This window comes from Vulpes vulpes, chromosome 6 (genome assembly GCF_048418805.1).
Source record: "Vulpes vulpes isolate BD-2025 chromosome 6, VulVul3, whole genome shotgun sequence".
In the NCBI taxonomy this organism is placed as follows: domain Eukaryota; kingdom Metazoa; phylum Chordata; class Mammalia; order Carnivora; family Canidae; genus Vulpes; species Vulpes vulpes.
In genome coordinates, this window is record NC_132785.1 from 89,983,804 (window position 1) to 90,005,000 (window position 21,197).

General features: G+C 33.6%; 2 protein-coding genes across 3 annotated transcripts in view; one reads left to right on the forward strand and one right to left on the reverse strand.

Moving 5' to 3' along the window:
- GPR137C (G protein-coupled receptor 137C) overlaps window positions 1–12,387 on the forward strand; it is a 65,053-nt gene extending 52,666 nt beyond the window's left edge. The window contains exons 4-7 of the mRNA XM_026000687.2: window positions 6,683–6,832; window positions 8,289–8,414; window positions 8,609–8,727; window positions 9,586–12,387. Of these exons, the coding sequence (XP_025856472.1) occupies window positions 6,683–6,832; window positions 8,289–8,414; window positions 8,609–8,727; window positions 9,586–9,763 (573 nt within the window). The 3' untranslated portion in view covers window positions 9,764–12,387. The remainder of the gene's footprint in view (window positions 1–6,682; window positions 6,833–8,288; window positions 8,415–8,608; window positions 8,728–9,585) is intronic.
- A 450-nt stretch (window positions 12,388–12,837) lies between these two features.
- ERO1A (endoplasmic reticulum oxidoreductase 1 alpha) overlaps window positions 12,838–21,197 on the reverse strand; it is a 51,531-nt gene continuing 43,171 nt past the window's right edge. For both annotated transcript variants that reach the window (XM_072761587.1, XM_072761586.1), the window contains 3 exons: window positions 18,669–18,755; window positions 18,447–18,580; window positions 12,838–16,338 (listed from right to left, as the gene is read on the reverse strand). In XM_072761587.1, the coding sequence (XP_072617688.1) occupies window positions 16,278–16,338; window positions 18,447–18,580; window positions 18,669–18,755 (282 nt within the window). In that variant the 3' untranslated portion in view covers window positions 12,838–16,277. The remainder of the gene's footprint in view (window positions 16,339–18,446; window positions 18,581–18,668; window positions 18,756–21,197) is intronic.

Below are 21,197 nucleotides of genomic sequence, written 5' to 3' on the forward strand. Positions count from 1 at the left end.
ATTCCAAATTATACAACATAGTTCTAAATAACTCATGGGAAAAGGAAGAAATCACAAGGGAAATTAGAAAATATTTCATGTAGAAGAAAAATGAAATACAATATACCAAGAATTGTAGGATGTTGCTCAAAATAGTGCTTGAAGAGAAAAAATATATCCTTAAATGCTATATATTAGAATAGAAGAGAGATACAAAATCGTAACCTAAGATTTCACCTTAGAAACTACAAGAGGTGGGATCCCTGGGTGGCACAGCGGTTTGGCGCCTGCCTTTGGCCCAGGGCGCGATCCTGGAGACCCGGGATTGAATCCCACGTCAGGCTCCCGGTGCATGGAGCCTGCTTCTCCCTCTGCCTGTATCTCTGCCTCTCTCTCTCTCTCTGTGACTATCATAAATAAATAAAAATTAAAAAAAAAAGATTTAAAAAAAAAAAAAGGAACTACAAGAGGAAACTAGGACAAAGTTAATTTGGAAAGGTAGGCAAAATAAGTGGAAGGATGCAATAATAAAGATAAGAATAGAAATCAGTGAAACAGAAAATAACAATAAAGAAATTAAAGCCAAAAGTTAATTTTGTGAATAGATCGACAAATTTTGTGTACAGGAAAAAGCAGAGTGAAAAAACAAACTGCCAATACCATGAATAAAAGAGAGAATATCACTATAGATATTACTAGGCATTAAAAGAAAAATGAAGGAATATTATGAACAACTCTGCGTGGGCAAATTTGACAACTTAAAGGAAATGGACAAGTTGCTTTAAAAATACAACTTAACAAATTGTTAGAAGGCAAAATATAAAATCGGAATAACCCTGTGCTTATTAAGGAAATTTAATTTGTTATCAGAAATTTCCCTCAAAGAAAACTCTTTGGTTCAGATGGTTTCACTAGTTAATTTTATCAAATACTTAAAGAAAAAATAATACTAATATTAAATTCTTTTGAAAAAAAAAAAAAGAAGGAACACTTTCTGATATATTTAATGAGGACAGCATTACTGTGGTACCAAACTTGACGAAGATATTACAAAACAAAAATCACAAACTAGTGTCCCTTATACTTAAAGATGCAGAATCTAAGCAACATATAAAAAGGATAATAAATCATGACCAAGAAGAGTTTATCCCAGGAATGCAAAATAGGTTTAACGTTTGAAAATCAATCAATTTAATTCACTACATTCTGAGAAGAGAATAAAACAAATAGCAATTTGAATAGCTGTAGAAAATACATTTCACAAAATTCAGCACCCTCCTTGATTTAAAACAACAAACAGAATATAGAATATTAAGAATATTCCTTGATCTGATAAAAGGCATCTATAAAAAATATACAATGAAATCATACTTAAAGTATTGTTTTGTCCCTAGGGTTGGGAACAAAGCAATGAGCTCCTTCTCACTATTTCTACTCAATATTCCAAGAAAAAAAAATTTTAAAGTATAAAATTGGAAATAAAAAAGTAAAACTCTTTAATTGCAGACAACAGAATTGCTTTGGTAGAACATCTTAAATGACAATATATTTAAATAACTACTCAATAACTACTAGAACTTATGAGTGAATGCAGCAGGTTCTCAGGATGCAAGTTCAAAATACAAAAATTATATTGTATTTTCATATAAAAAAATATATAAAAATTAAAAAAATATAATAAAATTATATTGTATTTTTATATATAGCCAAGGCCGGATAATTAGAAGATGAAATTTTTAAAAACACACATTTATATTAGCATAAAAAAACAAAATACTTCAGAACAAATTTTCCAAAATACGATACCTCTATACTGAAAAAACTACAAAATATTGCTGAGAGAAATTAAAGAAGACTTAAATCAATGGAGACAATTGCTCATGGATTGGAAGATGCAGTATTGTTAAGATGGCAATTCTTCCCAAAATAATCTACAGATTCAAAGAAATCCTAATCATAACTCTACCATGAGTTTCTTTAAAACAGAAATTGGCAACTTTATTCTAAAATTTATGTGGAAATGAAAAGGACTTAAAAATACTTCTAAAGTAGTACTCTAACAGAACTTTGTGCAATGATGAGAGTATTTTATATCTGCATTATTCAGTGTGGTAACGAGCCATGTGTAACATTTGAGCACTTGAAAGGTAGCTATTGTGACAGAAGATCTGATCATTTAATTTTTTAAAAATTTTAATGCAATTAATTAACATATAGTATATTATTACTTTCAGAGGTAGAGTTCAGTGATTCATCAGTTGCATATAACACCCAGTGCTCATTACATCATGTGCTCTCCTTACACCCATCACCCAGAACCCCATCCTCCTAACCACCTCCTCTCCAGCAACCCTCAGTATGTTTCCTGAGTTAAGAGTCCTTTATAGGGAGTGCCTGGGTGGCACAATTGATAGTGTCAGCCTTTGGCTCGGGTCCTGATCTCAGGGTCCTGACCTCAGGGTCCAATCTCAGAGTCCTGGAATCAGGCCCCACACTGGGCTTCCTGCTTAGTGAAGTGTCTGCTACTCCCTCTCCTCTCCTTCTCTCTTTCTCTCACCCTCTCCCTCAGCCCCAGCCTCCCCTTCGTGCTCTCTCTTTCATTCTTTATCTCTCTCTCTCTCAAGTAAGTAATTTATTTTAATTTAATATGAATGTAAATACTCACATGTAGCTAATGGCTATTATACTGAATAATGGAGAAGGAAACCCTTAAAAAGCAGGGGACTTACACTACATAGCTTTGAAATTTAGTATAAAGCTACAATAATTAAAACACTGTATGACTGGCATAGAGGCAAACAGATCAATGGAACAGAATAGAAAGCCTAGAAATCAATCCACATTTGTAACATCTTTTGATTTTTGACAAAAGTACTAAAGCAATCCAAAGGGAAAATGAAAGCTTTTTAACTAATAAGGCTGGAAAAACTGGATATCCATATGAAAGAAAATTAACCCCTAACTCCATCTCATACTATACCCATACAAAAAAATTTCAAAATGGATCATAGACCTAAAAATAAATGAAAATACTCTAAAGCTTCTAAAAGGAAATACAGAAGAATATTTTTACAACTTGGGTGTAAGCAAAGATGTCTTGGGTCATAGAAAGTAATCAGAAGGAAAAAATTGATAAATTAGACTTAATTAAAAGTTCAACTTTCTCATCCAAAAAAAAGTCTAAGAAAATGCAAAGGCAAACCACAGACTTCAAGAAAATATTTGCAATACATATTTCTGACAAGGGACTTATTTCCAGCATATATAGAGATCTCCTACAACTCAATTAAAAAAAAACAATTTAGAAGTGGTAAAAGATATGAATAGATTTTTCACAAAGAAGATAATACAAATGGCTAATAAGCCAAACGCAGTCTTCAGAGAAATGTAGATTAAAACCAAAATGAGATACTACTACACATCTACCAGCATGGCTATAATTAGAAAGATTGAAAACCCCTAATGTTCACTAGGATGTGGAGCAACTGGAACTCTCATACTTTATTGGAAGTGTAAAATTGTACATCCATTTTGGAAAAAGATCTGGTAGTTTCCTCTACAGCTGAACTTATACCTACCATATGACCCAGTAATTCCATTCTTAGGCATTTACCACAAAGAAGTGAAAGCACATGTTCACAAAAAGATTTTATAAGAATATTTATAGAAAATGTGCATCAAGAGAAGAAACTGTCATAGAAACAATCTCATGTAATTATACAGTGAAATTAGTGTGATTAACTGTCCTGGTTTCTTTGGGGCTGAGAAGTTTTCTGGGATGTGGGACTTTTCAGTGCTAAAACTAGGAAACTCTTGAGCAAACCAGAAGGAGTTGGTCATTTTTTTTTTAAGATTTATTTATTTATTTATGATAGACATAGGGGGAGAGAGAGAGAGAGAGAGGGAGAGGCAGAGTCACAGGCAGAGGGAGAGGCAGGCTCCATGCCAGGAGCCCGACGCGGGACTCGATCCAGGGACTCCAGGATCGCGCCCTGGGCCAAAGGCAAGCCCGAAACCCCTGAGCCACCCAGGGATCCCCGGAGTTGGTCATTCTAATTATCTACCTCGGCAATAGAAAGACCAAAAACTACTGAAACATCCGACAACATGGATGAAGCAGAAAACATGCTGAGTGAAACCACAAGAGTTCATATTCTCTGGTCCCATTTATATGAAGTTCAGAACTAAGTTGTGGTAAAAACAGAAGCAGAAGAGTATACATTTCTGAGGTTTTGGGTGATGGGAAGGGGTGTGAGGAACTTTCTAGAGTGATGATAATATTCTCTGCTTTGGTAGAGATTTGGTTATACTGGTATACACATTTATCAAAACTCAGTGAATGGTAAGTTGAAGTTTCTGCATATCTGTATTTAAAAATACCTGTAAACAAATACTGAACTATAGTCAATGACATGCATACCAGTGTGTTAATAATATGCATCCTGGAGTGAGGTGTAACTCTTCCCTTGTCTGGAATGGAATTACTGAAAAAGTGGTGTAGGTGTCAGAGATGGAGGAAGGGAGAAAGATACCTTGAGGATTGCTCCTGAGGAGAATTGCCTACTATGACTCTATTCATTTTAGGAAGATTTTCTTTAACTTTTTGACAACAGTTTCCATTTGTTTTGTTTTGTTTTGTAATCCTGTGCTTTGCTTGAACAATCTTAATTTGTTTTCTAAATTAGTGGGCTTCTTTCATTGTTATATGTATGTAATCTAGCTGTAATTTTGTTTTATTTTATTAATAGCCTCAGTGTTATTGATTCTTTGCTCTTTTCTCCCTTTTTTAGTTTTTATAGTATTTACAGGTATAAGCAGAGTCTTTCCCTATTATGTCTTTTTAGTAGTCATTTTATTTCTCTGTAAAGTTACTTATGATTAAAGGAATGGTAATGTTTACAGCATTCTAACTTCTTGTTACCTAATGTTTCTTTAATAATATAGTACTTTTAAAATTGGATCTGGATTGGTTTTAGATTAGCTTTTTTATTAACAACTTTTTTGGGGATTCACAAAAATAAAAATGCACACTGTAGAAAATTATAGCCTTGACTTTAGAAAATTTTAGTCTTGCTAGGGTTTATTTATTGTCACATATACTTTTTGTTATGGTAGTGAGTAAGCTCAAAAAAGGTACCCTTTCAACATCTTTCAAGGTATCTTTTATCTTTTAGTTCTTCTTATGTACCTCTAAAATGTGGTGTTCTTATAAAGAAATCAGTTATAATAATCCTCTTAATCCTACCAAACCCATCACACTCTTCTAAGTATTTTTAATAAACTCTTTCTATCCTGCAATTAACAAATTATTAATCTGCCTACAAACATAACTTCAAAAATTCAACATAATTACCCATTATATAAAGAGGAAATAAAAGGAAAGTAATTAACGAATGTTTCAATATGTAAATTTTGGGACATGATGTACTAGTCAGATGCTTGTTAGCTATCCATAGAAACTGAATGGGAAACTGAATGGGACAAGTATAAATACAGATTGTTACAGGGGTATTGTGTTGGCGCCTTACATACCACACACAGTATTGTTGTCAGTTTCATGATTTTCTGAAATATTTGACCATTCTTGATAAAGTTCTGAACAAAACAAAGGAAAAGTTCCCTCAGTTTACATGATATATATGTGTCTGGAAATGTTGGCATCTATTTAAACTATGCAAACATAAATATTATTTATATATAAAACAATTAGGTTTTGGCTCAGATCTTTACAAAAGGATTTTTTAGGTCTTCATGAATATCTAAGAGGATACTGGAAAGTTATGACGGTCAGAAAGGAATTCTCTCATGTGGAGAACTCTCCTGAGGATTACTGATCATCTAGCATCCCCCACCCTTGTGCGCTAAATGCCATCATTGTTACAACCAGAACATAAACTTTCAAAACACCACATTGGTGTTTTTTGCAATGGGGCTCTTTGGCAATTGTGTCACCTCTCCGAATAACGTTTTTAATGTTTAAGATAAATAGGATTACCAAGGAAACCAATTGTTGAAATGCAAACCCCAGGTTACAAATCCCTGTAAAAAAGATTATACTACACTTTTCTCCAGTACATATACTTCAACAGAATGTGAGTACTAAATTGTGAGTGAGTACTAAATTGTATGGTTTTCTATCTGGGGAAACAATTGAATCCTTGGTATTAAAATATTATGGATTTGAACATGCATTTGAGTGCCTATATCATTTTGTTCTCAACATAATGACGTCATTAAGGGACTCACATCAACTCTTTAATAGAAAGAAGCAAATAACATAGGAGCTTATTTCTATTCTAATTTTGTACCTCATTAGAAATTAAGTGTATGAAATGAAATAATGCTTCTATTTCCCATTCTTTTCTTATTATGACTAAACTACTTCCCTCATTAGTATCAATTTTGCCAACTTATTTGCTCATATATTACTTAAGGGAGTAAGATAACCTTGGCAGGACAAAATCTCCCTCCAGCTGCCATTAGGAAAGTTGACAAATTACTTATTTGTATTAATAGGGTAGTTTAAACACAAATGATTCCAAGAATAGGCATTGTAAAGCAAGATAATCAAGAGTTTATTTCAATAGGTGCTCACTCAGTATTTTCTAAGAGTGCATTGCAAGAGGTGACTGTGTTGTATCTGGATAACAGTTTGTCATGACAAATGTGCAGTGTCATGATGATGAGTTTTTATCTCTTCTAGGGTATGTCTCTGTGCCAGACTGTTGTCGTAGGCTCTGTAGTCATTCTTCTCTACTCTTCAAGAGCATGTTATAATTTAGTGGTGATCACCATATCTCAGGATACATTAGAAAGTCCATTTAATTATGGCTGGGATAATCTTTCAGATAAGGTAAGTAGCTAACATGTTTTGCTAATCAAATAATATAATAATAAAATTAGCCTTAACTAAGAAAACATTTTAAGTGTTTGACTTACAAACACTTATCTCCAGCTACTAACAGTAATCATAAAGTTCTGTGCTCAAATATCCTCATTTACATGTGTCACTTAAAATCATTCTTCAGAGAGAACTTCTTCCAAAGGAGTATTTTCTTTCTTTTTTTTTTTTTTTTGTAGATGATACTAATATTTCCATAAACCTATTGGTCATAAACCTATTTTACTAATTTTTCAAGGATAGTGTTTACATATCTCTAGATAGGGGTGCTTGGGTAGCTCAGTGGTTGAGTGCCTTTGGCTCAGGGCCTGGTCCCGAGGTCCTGGGACCAACTCCCGCATCAGGCTGCCTGCGGGGAGCCTGCTTCTCCCTCTGCCTATGCCTCTGCCTCTCTCTCTATGTCTCTTATGAATAAATAAATAAAATAAAAATATCTCTAGATAAATAGATTGCCTGTCATTAGCTAGTGAATATGGGTATGTTTTTAATTTGTGAGGATGGAGTTTATTCTCTCAAACCCGAGACCTACATATAACCTAAATATTTGGTTCGGTTTTAGAAATTTAAGGGATTTTTATGAAAATTGGATATTATCAGTCATGATAATGGGAGAGCATTCATAGCTCCTTGGGTACCCAGCTGTTTGCTGTAGTAATTCCCAGTATTCTAACTATCATATTTAACTTCCCAGCATTCTCCATCCCCTTCCTAAGAAGTGCAATTTGACATAGCTACGTGTCATGTCTTTGTATTAAACTTTGTACTGACTTTAAGGCATTCTGGAATATCGTTTTATCAGAATTTCAGTTACCTTTCTAAAGAAAACAGATTTTTTTTTCCCCTTCTCCAAGGAAAGGAATTTTCTTATGTAGTTCCAGGTAGCAGATTCTCCTTGCTCCTTTTGCCATTTCTCTCTCCCAACATCTAGTAGAATAAAAGCAAATTCAATATGAAGTTGAGGCCCAAAAGCATATGTTTAAATAACAGCAGAGCTGAGCAACTTAACATGTGTCATTTCTCTACAGATGTAACTCAGTAAATGCTATGTAGTATGTTACCTATGTAGTAGCTAGAACCAGTAGTTTTTTTTTAACTCTCTTCAGACTATGCAGCCTAAAAATGAGATCACTCCAACTTATTGATATATTAAAATATTTTCATAAATTGATGATTGAAAAAGTTAATAGCTTTTTATTCTATTTAACATCAAAGCATTTTTATGTCCTTTAAAGGATATGAAACCACTAAATATGGAAAATATGGAAAACCACTAAATATGAATTTAGAGATTTATGTGCCTATAGTTAATGTGTTTTAACTTACCCTACCTGAGGCAAATTAATTGTGGCAGTTGACTGCTTATACATAAAACAGATTTAAAAATTGCTCTATCATACTCTGTTTACAGGCTCATATAGAAGACATAAGTGGAGAAGAGTATATAGTATTTGGAATGGTCCTCTTTCTATGGGAACATGTGCCAGCATGGTCAGTGGTACTCTTTTTCCGGGCGCAGAGATTAAACCAGAATTTGGTATGATATCATAATATTCCCCAGTGCCTGTTTCCCTTATTTTTAAAAATAATAGAACATTAAAAAAAATAATAATGGAACATTTATGTCGATTTTCTCTTTTGGGGAAAGTTTAAGACTAAAAAGCATTATAGATCTCAGCCTCCTTTCTTAAAAAGTAAATCTTCATATGTTATCTAATACTTTGTTCACAGGCACCTGCTGGCATGATAAATAGTCACAATTATAGTTCCAGAGCTTACTTTTTCGACAATCCAAGACGATACGATAGTGACGATGACTTGCCAAGACTGGGAAGTTCAAGAGAAGGAAGGTAGATATACTAGATTAGTACCGAATAGATTGAAAAGAACAAATGTAAGCTTTAACCCAAATATGAAAAAAGGGGATTTGGTGACAAATGTCAATAAATAAGATCACTTAAACTGGATTTTAGAAAAGTAGATGTTACATCCATAGTGGGGACCTGTACTATAAAGAATTATCATCTAATTCTAAGCCTATGCATTACCTTTGAGAAATACATTTGGGCGTAAAATGGTACCATCTCATTTCAGAATTCCATGTTTGTTCAAAGCTGGCAGAGCTTGGTGAGCAGGGAAGGAATACAATTAGCATGATTATGTTTCCTTATCTATAGTACTATTCAAAACCCACTGAGAAACCCTACATGAAACTCTGGGGAAGCTGAGGTGCCACGGGAAAACTTGTGTTCTTCTTACTCTAAAACCATTCTCAGTTCATCTGGACAGTTACTTAGATGCCTTTTTTAGCCTGTTTTTCACTTGTAAAATAGTGGTAATAGAATTTATCTAATAGGATTGTTATGAAGTTTAAATAGGTTTGTGAAGATTGTACACACACACACACACACACACACACACACACACAAACATGTCTTAGAATACAACCCAGTCCTTAATAAGCACTATATTATTATCTGATAATCAAGTTCTAAGTCCTGATGTATTTATTCTTCTGTACTATGTCATATAAAATCAAGGATATTAAAGTCATTACATTTTGTAGAAAGCTATTGTGTTATTTGGCAAAGAATGTATTTCAATATATTTGATATAACTGTAATATAAAAGTCACTGAACACTAAACATGTCAATGTGACCTATATCCTGTTCACAATCCTGTGGCTTTTTTGCCTTTTTTGTTGCAGTTTACCAAATTCGCAAGGTTTGGGCTGGTATGGCACCATGACTGGGTGTGGCAACAACAGTTACACAGTCTCTCCCCACCTGAATGGACCTGTGACAGACACTGCTCCTTTGCTCTTTACTTGCAGCAATTTAGATATGAGCAATCACCATAGCTTGTATGTAACACCACAAAACTGAAAGCATTACCAAGCCATGATTCTTCCATTGTTTTTCATGAACGTGTATATTCAATGTGTTTAAATTCCATCTACGTAAACATTCCATTATCTGTTGCAACTGAAAACAAAGCCTGGAAATGTGGCTGTGTTCAGCAGAGGACACACTTGTTACTTTTGACCTCTTCATAGCAAAATGAAGTAAAATGGGAAGTTTGGAGTGGAAGAAAAGGATTGATGGCTGCAAACATCCTGACTTTGAAACATCAAATGCGTATTTGCATATTTGCACTTTTATCTTTGTTCTGAAAGAGTACACTGCAGTCCCCAAAGTCACACTCCAGTGTTCACACTGGGATACTATATTGTACACCTAATTAGGAGGCAATTTTCCTATGAAAAATCAAAGCCTGTATATTCAGTGGTATATTCTATGTAGAATTCCTACCCAATAAAAATTTTAGTGTGAACCAGTGCACAGGATTAAGGTTAACAATGTATCATTCTTTTTTAAAATCTAAAAAACGTGTAATCATTGAAGATAGTTCTTTTAAGCATGATTGTAAGATACCAACTGAAATTATTCAGTCATTTTTAAAAGACCACAGTAATCCTTTACAGTGATGACCAGCAGTGTTCTTTGGAAAGCCACAGCCATTTCTACAAGAAGAAAGTATACCAGTGAAAATTATGTGGCTACTTTGAGTGGAATTGGTCAAGTGATTACTTCATCTGATTAAGATATCTGTAGTAGTTTAAGCATGATTCTTCAAGAAAGCAATAGTGATTTTTGCATAGGGAGATTTTGGTAGAAACTTCTTGGGACTAAACAAGTTTACAGATGCATTTAAGAATTATTCATAAAATGTACAATTCTAAGTTAAAACAAATACATTTTCAAAAGCATTGGATTTAGCTGAACAAGATATAGCTGATTGTACCTATTGAATCAGGATTGTCCTCAGGTAATTAAATCATGATACATTATGGCAGTAAACTCAAGTGCAATACTTTGTAAGACATATAATTCCTCCTTTAGTTTTCCCATTTTTATATCTTATATATGGGCAAAGCCAGATTAAATTTAATTCAAATTAATTCCAGCACTAAATAAGCAAATTGTCGTAAAGGTACTAAATAGGTAAGTATAAATCCACTGTTTAACAATATTGGAATACTTCTAGAATTATATTAAAACTGTCTTGAATGTCCTATCCCAAATCTAAAAAAAAATATATATATATATGGTAGGCTAAGGTAATAAAGGATCTTAAAATGCACTTTCTACCAGTGTCTATATGGAAAGTAGATGCTGAATACCTCAAGATGCCAAGGAAACAGGCAACATTGGGAAGTTGTCACAACATCCATAAAGATGAATAGCTACTTAAAATTGTCTGCTGACCTATTTCTTCAGAACTGAACTAATACAACTGTCCTTTTCTGTCTTCTACTTTGATTAGAATGTTTTATTTCTACTCTTAAAATACCTTTCAATGAAAAAAATACCATTCAATGTTTTAATAATTGCTTATTTAGTAACCTCACACAAGCGTAACAGGAACAAATGAAATTTTAAATATTTTTGGTCTTTTGAGAGGCTGGTTCACAGCCAAAGAAATTCCATCTTTTTACCATACAAAATAACTTTGAACTCCATCATAAGCATAAACCTATGGTTATAAATGTTACTTTGGGTTTGTTTCTAAGTTCTCTCATTATAACCAAATTACAGAAGTTAACCTTGATATTTACGTGACAAGGTAACATGCACTTAACTGAGTATATTTTGAGGACAACTTCAGTTATTAGATCTTTTTAGAATGCCAACTATTTATTTTCCTAATAATGTTGGGTATCTACCTAGAACTATCTGAAAAGATGTATTATCTCTGTGAATCCTTGGGGTTCAAAGTAAATAAGGTAAATTTTTTCTAAGGCCTTCCTAGGTAGCATTCCTATTTGACCAGATAAGCAAAGATTACTTTTTAAAAAAAAAAAAAGATTCCAAGTAAAATATCTTGGTTCTTTCAGCTGCATTAGTTGATTCTTCCAAATTTCAGATTTGTATATTTATTCTTATCACTGACTAGGGTACCTGAATTCTTGCATTTGTCTCCTTATACACATCTCCCACAATACATCACCAAAGAGAAAGATAAGCTTCTGGCCCAATATTTGCTTAAAAATTCCAAAGCACTAGAAGCACTTTAAGTTTGGTCTCGAAAGGAGTTGATGAAATCAAAGGGCTACCGATTCCCTGCTCATCCTGCACTGAAGCACATGATGACAATTTCAAACCTTTTTTCGGTTCATTAATTAGAACAGTGAATTTCATTGCTTAAGTGTGTAATTCTACAGTGACTAGCAGTTCTTGTTTTATCGTTTCATTTGGGTGGTCATTAATTTTGAAACTCTTACCACTCATTATAGCTGGTTGTAGTTTTATGAAAGATGTAATTTATAGCTAAAGTGGCTTTTTTATGCATAGCTGCCTTTTTTATTGTTTAACAGTGTTTCTCAGCTATATAATCAGTTTCAAACTGGTTGTAAAAGTATAGCTGTGGCCAATGAATGTATTTATTTGTTGTTTCACTAAATTGTAACAAAACACTACTGTTAAAAATAAAAGTGTTTGTGCTTTTATTTGGTGGTCTGGTTTTCTTAAATGTGTCAATTGACAACACTGAGTTTCTAGCACACAGGGATAAGAACCCTAGTACTACCAAAGAAAGGAGAAAAATATCAGGAATTACAAATGAGTTAGTGATCTTGTATCTGGACATCATGTCCCTTAATATTATACACTGATTTGACATGAACTGCCATACACTTTAAAATGCAACAGGATCTTGATAGTACATTTATTCAAACATTAAGCTAAGAAAAATCTTTGTATGAAGTAACTTATAACACCTCTCTCCTTCTCCTTGAATTTTAAACAGGAATAAATTTAGCTAGCCCATAATCTTGGGCAGCTATTCTTTGATTATTCAAGAAATTCTTCAGTGATGTTGCTCTTTCCCCTGAAAGAAGGGTTCTTACCATTTTTTCCATAATAGACTCCCACATAACTTGCCAAAACTACACCAAAAATTTTTTTAAAGATTTTATTTATTTATTCATGAGAGACACAGAGAGAGGCAGAGACATATGTAGAGAGAGAAGCAGGCTCCATGCAGGGAGCCCAATGTGGGACTTTAGGATCATGCCCTGGGCCGAAGGGAGACGCTCAGCCACTGAGTCACCCAGGCGTTCCAAACCACACCAAATTTTGAATGCAATTTCAGAAAGGAGCTTTACTGACCTCTCCTGGAAGTCCACAAATCCTTGGGAATCTATTAACTCTTTTTGTAAGGAATATTTGGAGTGAAGGTCTGATCTCTAATACAATAAATTTGTCATTTGAAAAGCAGTTTATTCAACAAACATTTATTAAGTGTTCATCTGCCAAAAATTATGCTATGGAGATGCAAAAATGGATCAAGTTCCTTTTCCTGCCCTTAAGGAGCTCACATTCTAATAAAGGAGGTTTAAAAGAAAATACAGTACAATGTGACACAATAGAGGTAGGCTGTAATTACAGTGGTGACATTAAAGAGGAGATTAGAGGGTACTCCTTGGGTGGAACAAGGGAGATTTCACAGAGGCCAGCTTGATGCTGGCCTGCAAGGAGAAATGGAAACATTCCAGGTAAGGAAGGATGGCTGGGAGCACATGATGCAAAGAGAGCAGCATGCACCCATGTGTGGCAACCTGACCCTGGCATATCTGAAGAATTCAATGTTTTATCAAAGCATGAGGGCTGGGGACAGGGCTGGGAGACACACATCAGTGGACCTTGTTGGAGTGCTTCTACAAAGTCTGCTGTGGCAGCATCGTGGGGTGCAGGAGAGGAGACAGGCTGGAATCAGGGAGGCAGGTTAGTGTAGTTTTCTAGATTAAGAGCAAAGAAAAGGAAGGACAGTAATGCATTCAAGATAGGGAGATCAACTCCACAGCGCCTACACACTGACTGGTTAGGGAAGGACAAAGAGGAGTGAGCCTAGAGAATTTAGATGATGGCTCTGAAATTAACCAGAGTAAGCAACAGACAGGCATAAGAACAGATCTAGGGGGAAAAGGGTTAAGACACACAGGTATCTGTGGGACAACAGTAAAGACGTGGTAAACATATTGAGAAATACAGACTAATGATAAGGACTTATATATCATTGAATTGGAATTACCCAAGAGTGAGAAGTGGTGGTGATCTAGAACAAGAATCAAAAGTCTAAGGAATAGCATTTAAGGCATAAACGAAAAGAGGCTAAAAAAGGATGAATCAGGAGCCCCAGAATGACATATAACGAACCCAGGGGGGAAAAAAGATTTTTAAAGAAGGGGCTGCCAAACAGTATCAAATGCAGGAAAAAAAAAAAAAGTCAAGTAAGAAATGGCTTGTGAACTGAACTATGAATTTAGAATTGGAATTTTTTACTTCAAAAGAAGAAATTGTTAGGAACTACAGAGCCAAGAGCAAGATTTCTGGTTAAGGAGCAAGTGGGAGGTGACAAAATGATGATAGGAATATTCTTTCAAAAAGATTGACTTAAAAAAAGGGTGAGGGCATTACCTGAGAGTTAGAGAAGCATACAGACAAAACTGCCATGAAAACCCTTCCACCACACGTTCAGAGTACTGCAAATGTCCTCTAAATGTTTACACATGGTGCTTACATCATAGTCCCTTGAGTCTCCAAGAATATTGACTTAATTAGTAGGTAAAGGTCTTTCTTTTCCTGCCTTATCCAAATGAGGGGAGGAGAGAGAAAATATGACACATACTGTTAAAAATAGCTCTGGAGTTATTCATTTAAGAGATACTGAATACATATTAACATTCATTCAACAAATATTTATTGGATACCCACCATGTGCTTACTCTGTACTTGGCACTATACCAGATTTTAGGGACATAGAAAAGAAAAAGTATACAGCAGTATAAGGTGATATTTCTAACCTATTATATAAATAAACCCTGCTTTATTAATAATGCAACATCTCAACATGGTACACCCACTCAAATGGATAGAGGGCACATCATTTTGAGGTATAGTTTTTTTATCGTTTCTTTCACAATTAGCATTTGATCAAAATTCTTAAACCCTTTCAAATATTTTTATCATTGAAGAATTGCCACTAATGAAAACCTCCAAAAATTAGTTTATTTTTAAGGAGAAAAAAGGAAATGAACCTCATGTACGAAACACAAAAATTCTATGCCCTATGACTATACAGATCAAGCATTATAAAGGACAACAAACTCAAAAAGGACTTTATTTACACCAGAACTCAAAATGATTCCTAATTCTAAGGCTGACAGTATTATATAGTTCCTTTTTTTTCAGAGGAAATCGTTTTTAAAAAATAATCCAGTATCACACACTAAAGTATTTAAGGTTCAAAGGGCACGATACCTGGAACTGACTTTCAAATGATTTAGGAAAAAATAATAAACACGTGTGTGTGTGTGTGTGTGTGTGTGTGTGTGTGTGGAGAGAGAGAGAGAGAGAATGAAAGGTAAAGCAAATGTGAACAATTAGTGAATCTGAATGAAGAGTTCTTTCTACTATCCTGGAAACTTTTCTGTAAATTTAAAATTATATAAAAATAAATTTTTCCCCAAATTTTATTCAGCATTAGGTAAAGTATGAGAATAAATATATAAATCTATTCAACCTTTCACAATGTTTAGAAATCCCCTGTCTTTGAGTTGTTATTGTATCTTTCTATACAATGAAACAAGCCAAATTAAATAGCAATATAAATTTCTCAAAGTCATTTATTTCATACCAGTGTACTTTTAGGTTGCCAGATAAAACACAGGACTCCCAGTTAAATTTGAATTTTAAATAAGAGACAATTTCTGGTATAAGTATGTCCCAAATATTGCATGCAACATACTTATATTAAAAAAATTATTCAACTTGATGTGATGAGCACTGGGTGTTATACTATATGTTGACAAATTGAATTCAAATAAAAAATGTAAAAAACAAAAAAAAATTCATTTCAAATTTAAATTTAACTGGGCATTATGTATTTTTATTTACTAAATCTGGTAACCATAAATGTATTGAAAACTTTCAGATTGATAATTATGGATTATTCATGAGCCTCCTTAGCATTTTCCTATTAAACACTCAATACACTAACCATAGATTTATTTATATTACATCTCACAAAAAATTCTTGAGAATTACATTTACTTAGTTTTAACATATATGAATTTGATAATCCTGATTTTATTCAATATTAAATTTTAAAATTTATACCACATCATCAAAACATTACTTTTACTCACAATATTATACATAGACTTAACACAATTAAAAAAAATTGTTTACTTAAAACAATATAATTCTTTTATAAAAGAAGCTTTATATAAAATGTTTGGCTTAAGAATGTCATTGCTCTTATGCCTTTGAATGAAATTCCACTCTTTGGCCTTCATAGTCCAGAAACAGGCACATTTCAACTTGTTTTCCGTTTTCTTCAATGAATATTTTGTAACAAATTCCTGAAGTTTTCTAATTCTTTCACACTTGTGGAAATTCTGTAACCAAAAAAAAAATTTCTCTCAGAAGATATTTTAGATACCTTTTGTTATTCAACACTACGTTTTTAGAGCACAGAAAATTTTTCATGTAATTTATTTCAATAAATTTAAAGATGTATAAACCATTTAGTCAATTTTGATGTACTTGAGTTCTTAATTTGACATGGTAAAACCAAGATAATACTGCCCTGAAATTAGTTACTTTTAAGTATTCAAAACTTAGTATTAAAGCTTTAAAATACAGGGGTGTCTGGATGGCTCAATCAGTTTGGCATCTGCCTTTGGCTCTGGTCATGATCCCAGAGTACCAGGGTCAAACTCCAAGTAGAGTCAGGCTCCCCGCTCAGAGGGGAGTCAGCTTTTCTCTCAACCTCTGCTCCTCCCCCCTGCTCATGCTCTCCCCCTCACTCTTTCAAATAAATAAATTTCTTTTTAAAAAAATTCTAAAATGCAGAATTAGAAATTACATAAATATATATAAATCTATTCAATACTTAGTATATATGTTAGTATATATAAATACTCAATTTATATATACTAAATACATATAAATCTACTTCAATACTTAATTAAAATACTTAGGTCATTTTTTCTTTCTTTCTTTAAGTAGGCTCCACACCCAGTGTGGAGTCCAACACAGGGCTCAAAATCATGAACCTAGGATCAAGATCTGAGCTGAAATCAAGAGTCAAACACTTAAATGACTGAGGTACCCAGGTGCCTCAAAATAATAGGTATTTAAAGGTTTCACAATTATAGTCACATGCTTAAAGTACACAAATATAAACTACATAGACATTAAAATATGTAATTTAAATATGCATAAGTTGAAGCACCTTGGTGGCTCAGGCAGACAAGCATATGATTCTTGATTTTGGTTCAGGTCATGAGCCCTGAGTAGGGCTCCCACTTAGCACAGAGTCTGCCTGAGACTCTTTCTTCCTCTCCTTTTGCCCCTCCCCCTGCTCATGCAGGCTCTCACTCTAAAATACATAAATAAGCAAAATCTTTAAGTATGTATAAGTATACAAATATTGAAAACTAATCGATATTCCACATTTAGTAAATACACAAAAAATAAAAGCTTTTGGACTATAAAGAGTAAAAATAGTAAATGTGTGACCAAATTATTTTTATTACTTTTTATAAAAAGTTTGTCATTATTTTAAGTGTGTTTTAGTTCTACTCTCCACCATGAAAAAGTAGCAGAATTCTCAATCAACTTTATCTGTCAAGTTTCTGTGTGCCAGAGAATAATTTTAAAGGTCAATTATTTTACACCCAAAATATTATATCATAATTTTTTTAAAGCAAAGAAATGTAGTCCTTAGAAAATGTTACTTTGTATAAATCTCTGCATTATTTACATGGTAGGCAAGAAAGAAATATATCTACACTTAAATTCTGTAATGTAAGTTCCTTATTTCAAGTTTATCTTCCAATCATTTTTATGAAAAAAAAATTAGATTTTTTAAAGATTTTATTTACTTATTTGAGGGGGGGAGAGAGAGAGAGAGAGAGAGAGCGAGCGTGCACACACACAAGCAGGGGAAAGGGCAGAGGGAGAAGTGGGCCCTCCCTCCCTCGCTGAGCAGGAAGCCCCATGAGGGGCTAGATCCCAGGAACCTGGGATCATGACCTGAGCCAAAGGCAGACATCTAAACAACTGAGCCACCCAGGCACCTCAAAAATTCATTATTTTTAAAGTATTATTAACCTTTCTTACATAACGGTGAATTTGCAAAGGAATTTTATATGTATGCTTATATTAAACAACATGATTTTCCAGGACCTTCAAAAAATATGTGGGCAGCACAAAAAACTACTTTTAAATAATTAGAAAAAAAATATACAAATTCAGTAAGATGAATATTGAAGTCCAATCAGTAATTAGTCATAATTATAAAAATCAATAGATGAAAGTAAAGAATAACACCTAATGATTGTGGGTGTATAATACTTAAAGTATTTCATAAAATCACAGAATTCTGTAGTGAGATAATTTCACTAAATAGGATATTCCTTACCCAGTTTTATCTGAGAATGTATGACTTGCATTAGACTTACTTGGCTAACAAAAACAATTTCAGTACATTCAAACTAACCTTCCAAATGCATTAAATAATGATACTATTTCTTGTCGGGTTAGATGGAATTCATAGCTGGGCCCACTCTCAGGCATATTTGCTATCAGTTTCTCAGAAAACAAAATCTTCAGAGCAGTACCCAAACCCTGAGTCTGTAACAGAAATAAGAAAAAAAGAAAAGTAAGAAAATTATTTGCGCAGAGAATAAATGAAAAATTAGACCAAACTAGATTTGCTTACCTGAAGCTTTCCCCATAGTCGACATTTAAAACAACCAACACAATCCATGATTCTAGAAATATTTCTAAAATGCAGTCGAAAGTCCTCCTAAAAACAATTTAATGAGATTTTTATTAAGATGTACCATATAGTCAAACACTAAATATTTACTGAGCGCCTTCTATGTGCCTAGCACTGTGCAAGGGATCTTAGAGCGTATGGAAAAAAAGGAAGAGAATTAAAGTCCATATTCATTAAGCACTTCCTGCATACCAGAATCTACATATACAATTTCATTTCATCTTCACCACAAATCCAAAAGTAGATGTTATTATAATTTACACCGAATGAATTAAAAACACAAGGTTCAGAGAGGTTAGGTTGCCTAAATTCCCATATGTAGTAAACAGCAAACTTAGACCCTGGACCTGCCTGACTCAAAAACTGAACTATCTGCAAATATACACAAAAGTAACTGAGCTGAGTTATTCTGTTTTATGTGATCATTAACTACATGTGAATATCAGAGGAAGGGGGTCTGGGATAGGATAGCATCATTTACCAAAAAAGAAGAAAAAAGAAAAGAGAGAAAGAGGGAGAGAAGAAGGGAGAAATTTCAAAATAGGCCTTCATAAGAGTAAAGTCTTGCTTTCTGGTATTAATTAGGTAAAACAATTAGATATCTTATGGTTATTAATATTTTATTATAATACTTTCATTTTTAAATATATGCATAATTAATGTTATCACATACATATATGCAAAATATAGAGAACATCCATGTACACTTTACCAATCTTTAGAAAGAAAGCATTACAAGTACCATGGAAGCCCTCTATGTATCTCTCCAAAGTCCTATATCCTACCCTCTATAATTATTCTGAAGTTGGTATTTATTGCTTTTTATACTTTTAATATATACGTATATATCTATGAACACTAAGGTACCATGTTGTTTATAATTGGACAAAATGAATCCAGCTCATCCAAAAGTAGTATATGTCCTAAAGGACAAGTAAAAGAGAAAGAAGTCAAGAACACATCCTTCTTTTACTCCAATGGAAATTATTAATTGATCCTTTAAGTTACTCCCTCTGTCCTGGACTTGTATTGGAATCCCAAGCTTACAGTATAGTATTCTAAGCAGGAAATTTGACATTCAATCAGGCATTCATTTGAAAGAGAGCATGCAAGCAGGGGCAGGAAGAGAGCAGAAGGGGGAGGAGCAGAAGGGAAGGGGAGAGAATATCAAACAGACTCTGCACTGACAGTGAAGCCCCATGCAGGCTCCATCCCATGACCCTGAAGTCATGACCTGAGCCAAAACCATAACAGTCAAAAGTCGGACATCTGACTGAACCACCCAGGTGGCCCCTGACATACACTTCTGAATGAAAATCCATTATACTAATCAGCCTACAATTTGAGCAACATGTAGCATTTTTTTCTCTCTCTCTCTAATGTGATAAACCACATACTGAGCTCAATCATAAGAGAACAGGACCAAAGATCTAAAAAAAAATGGGAATAAACCAGCAAAGATTGGTACCCACTATTCAAAGTAGACCTCAATTCCTTTTGGGTATTGTTCTTCCCAGATGCTTTATTCAGCTTAAGACTCTGAAACAGGTGTATTATATAAAAGATTTTAAATAGGATCCCCCCCAAAATAAATAGGATCCCAGATTTTGTATCATTAATATAAATTTTGTATTAATTTAATATAAAGCCCAAATTATTAATATTAATTATTATATGTTAACAATACATCTTGTGTTTCTGTATCTTTTGGACTGAGTTCAGTAAGAGGTAATTTGAATTTTAAACCAAGTTTTAAAAAATATTTATCCAGTAATATTACTCTAAGCAAATTTTGGTGATTTAAGGATTCTTTTAAACTTGTGTTTCAAGGGATGCCTGGGTGGCTCAGCGGTTGAGCATCTGCCTTTGGCTCAGGGCATGGTCCAAGTCTGGGGATCGAGTCCTGCATCAGGCTCCCTGTAAGGAGCCTGCTTCTCCCTCTGTCTATATCTCTGTCTGCCTTTCTGTGTCTCTTATGAATAAATAAATAAAATATTTTTTAAAAATAAAAATTAAAAAAATAAATAAACTTGTGTTTCGACCTGGAATTAAATTTTAAAAAAAGGAAAACCACACTTTTAACAATAACAGCCTAGTAAAATCACTCTAAACTAGATGTTCCCATCCTATGAGGTGCTGACCTTTGGAATATTTAATAGTTATTATTAAGGGCCTAAAAAATCCATATGTAGACAAGCATTACATACAGACAGAATAAATAAGTCACATGTATGCACTATAAATTTCCAAATGAATATAAATGTTATGATCAATAAAACACAACTTTTACTTAAAAAGAATTACTAAATGCATAGTGGCCTTTTGGCAATTATATTTTCACAATCAATAGATACTAAAAATACTGTATCATAGGAAGAGGCCTTGAAAGTTTTTGACTTTTAGACTCTCATTCATGTAAAAGTTGGAGACCTCTGTTTTAAAAGATTGTGCTTGCTTTTGCAGACATTG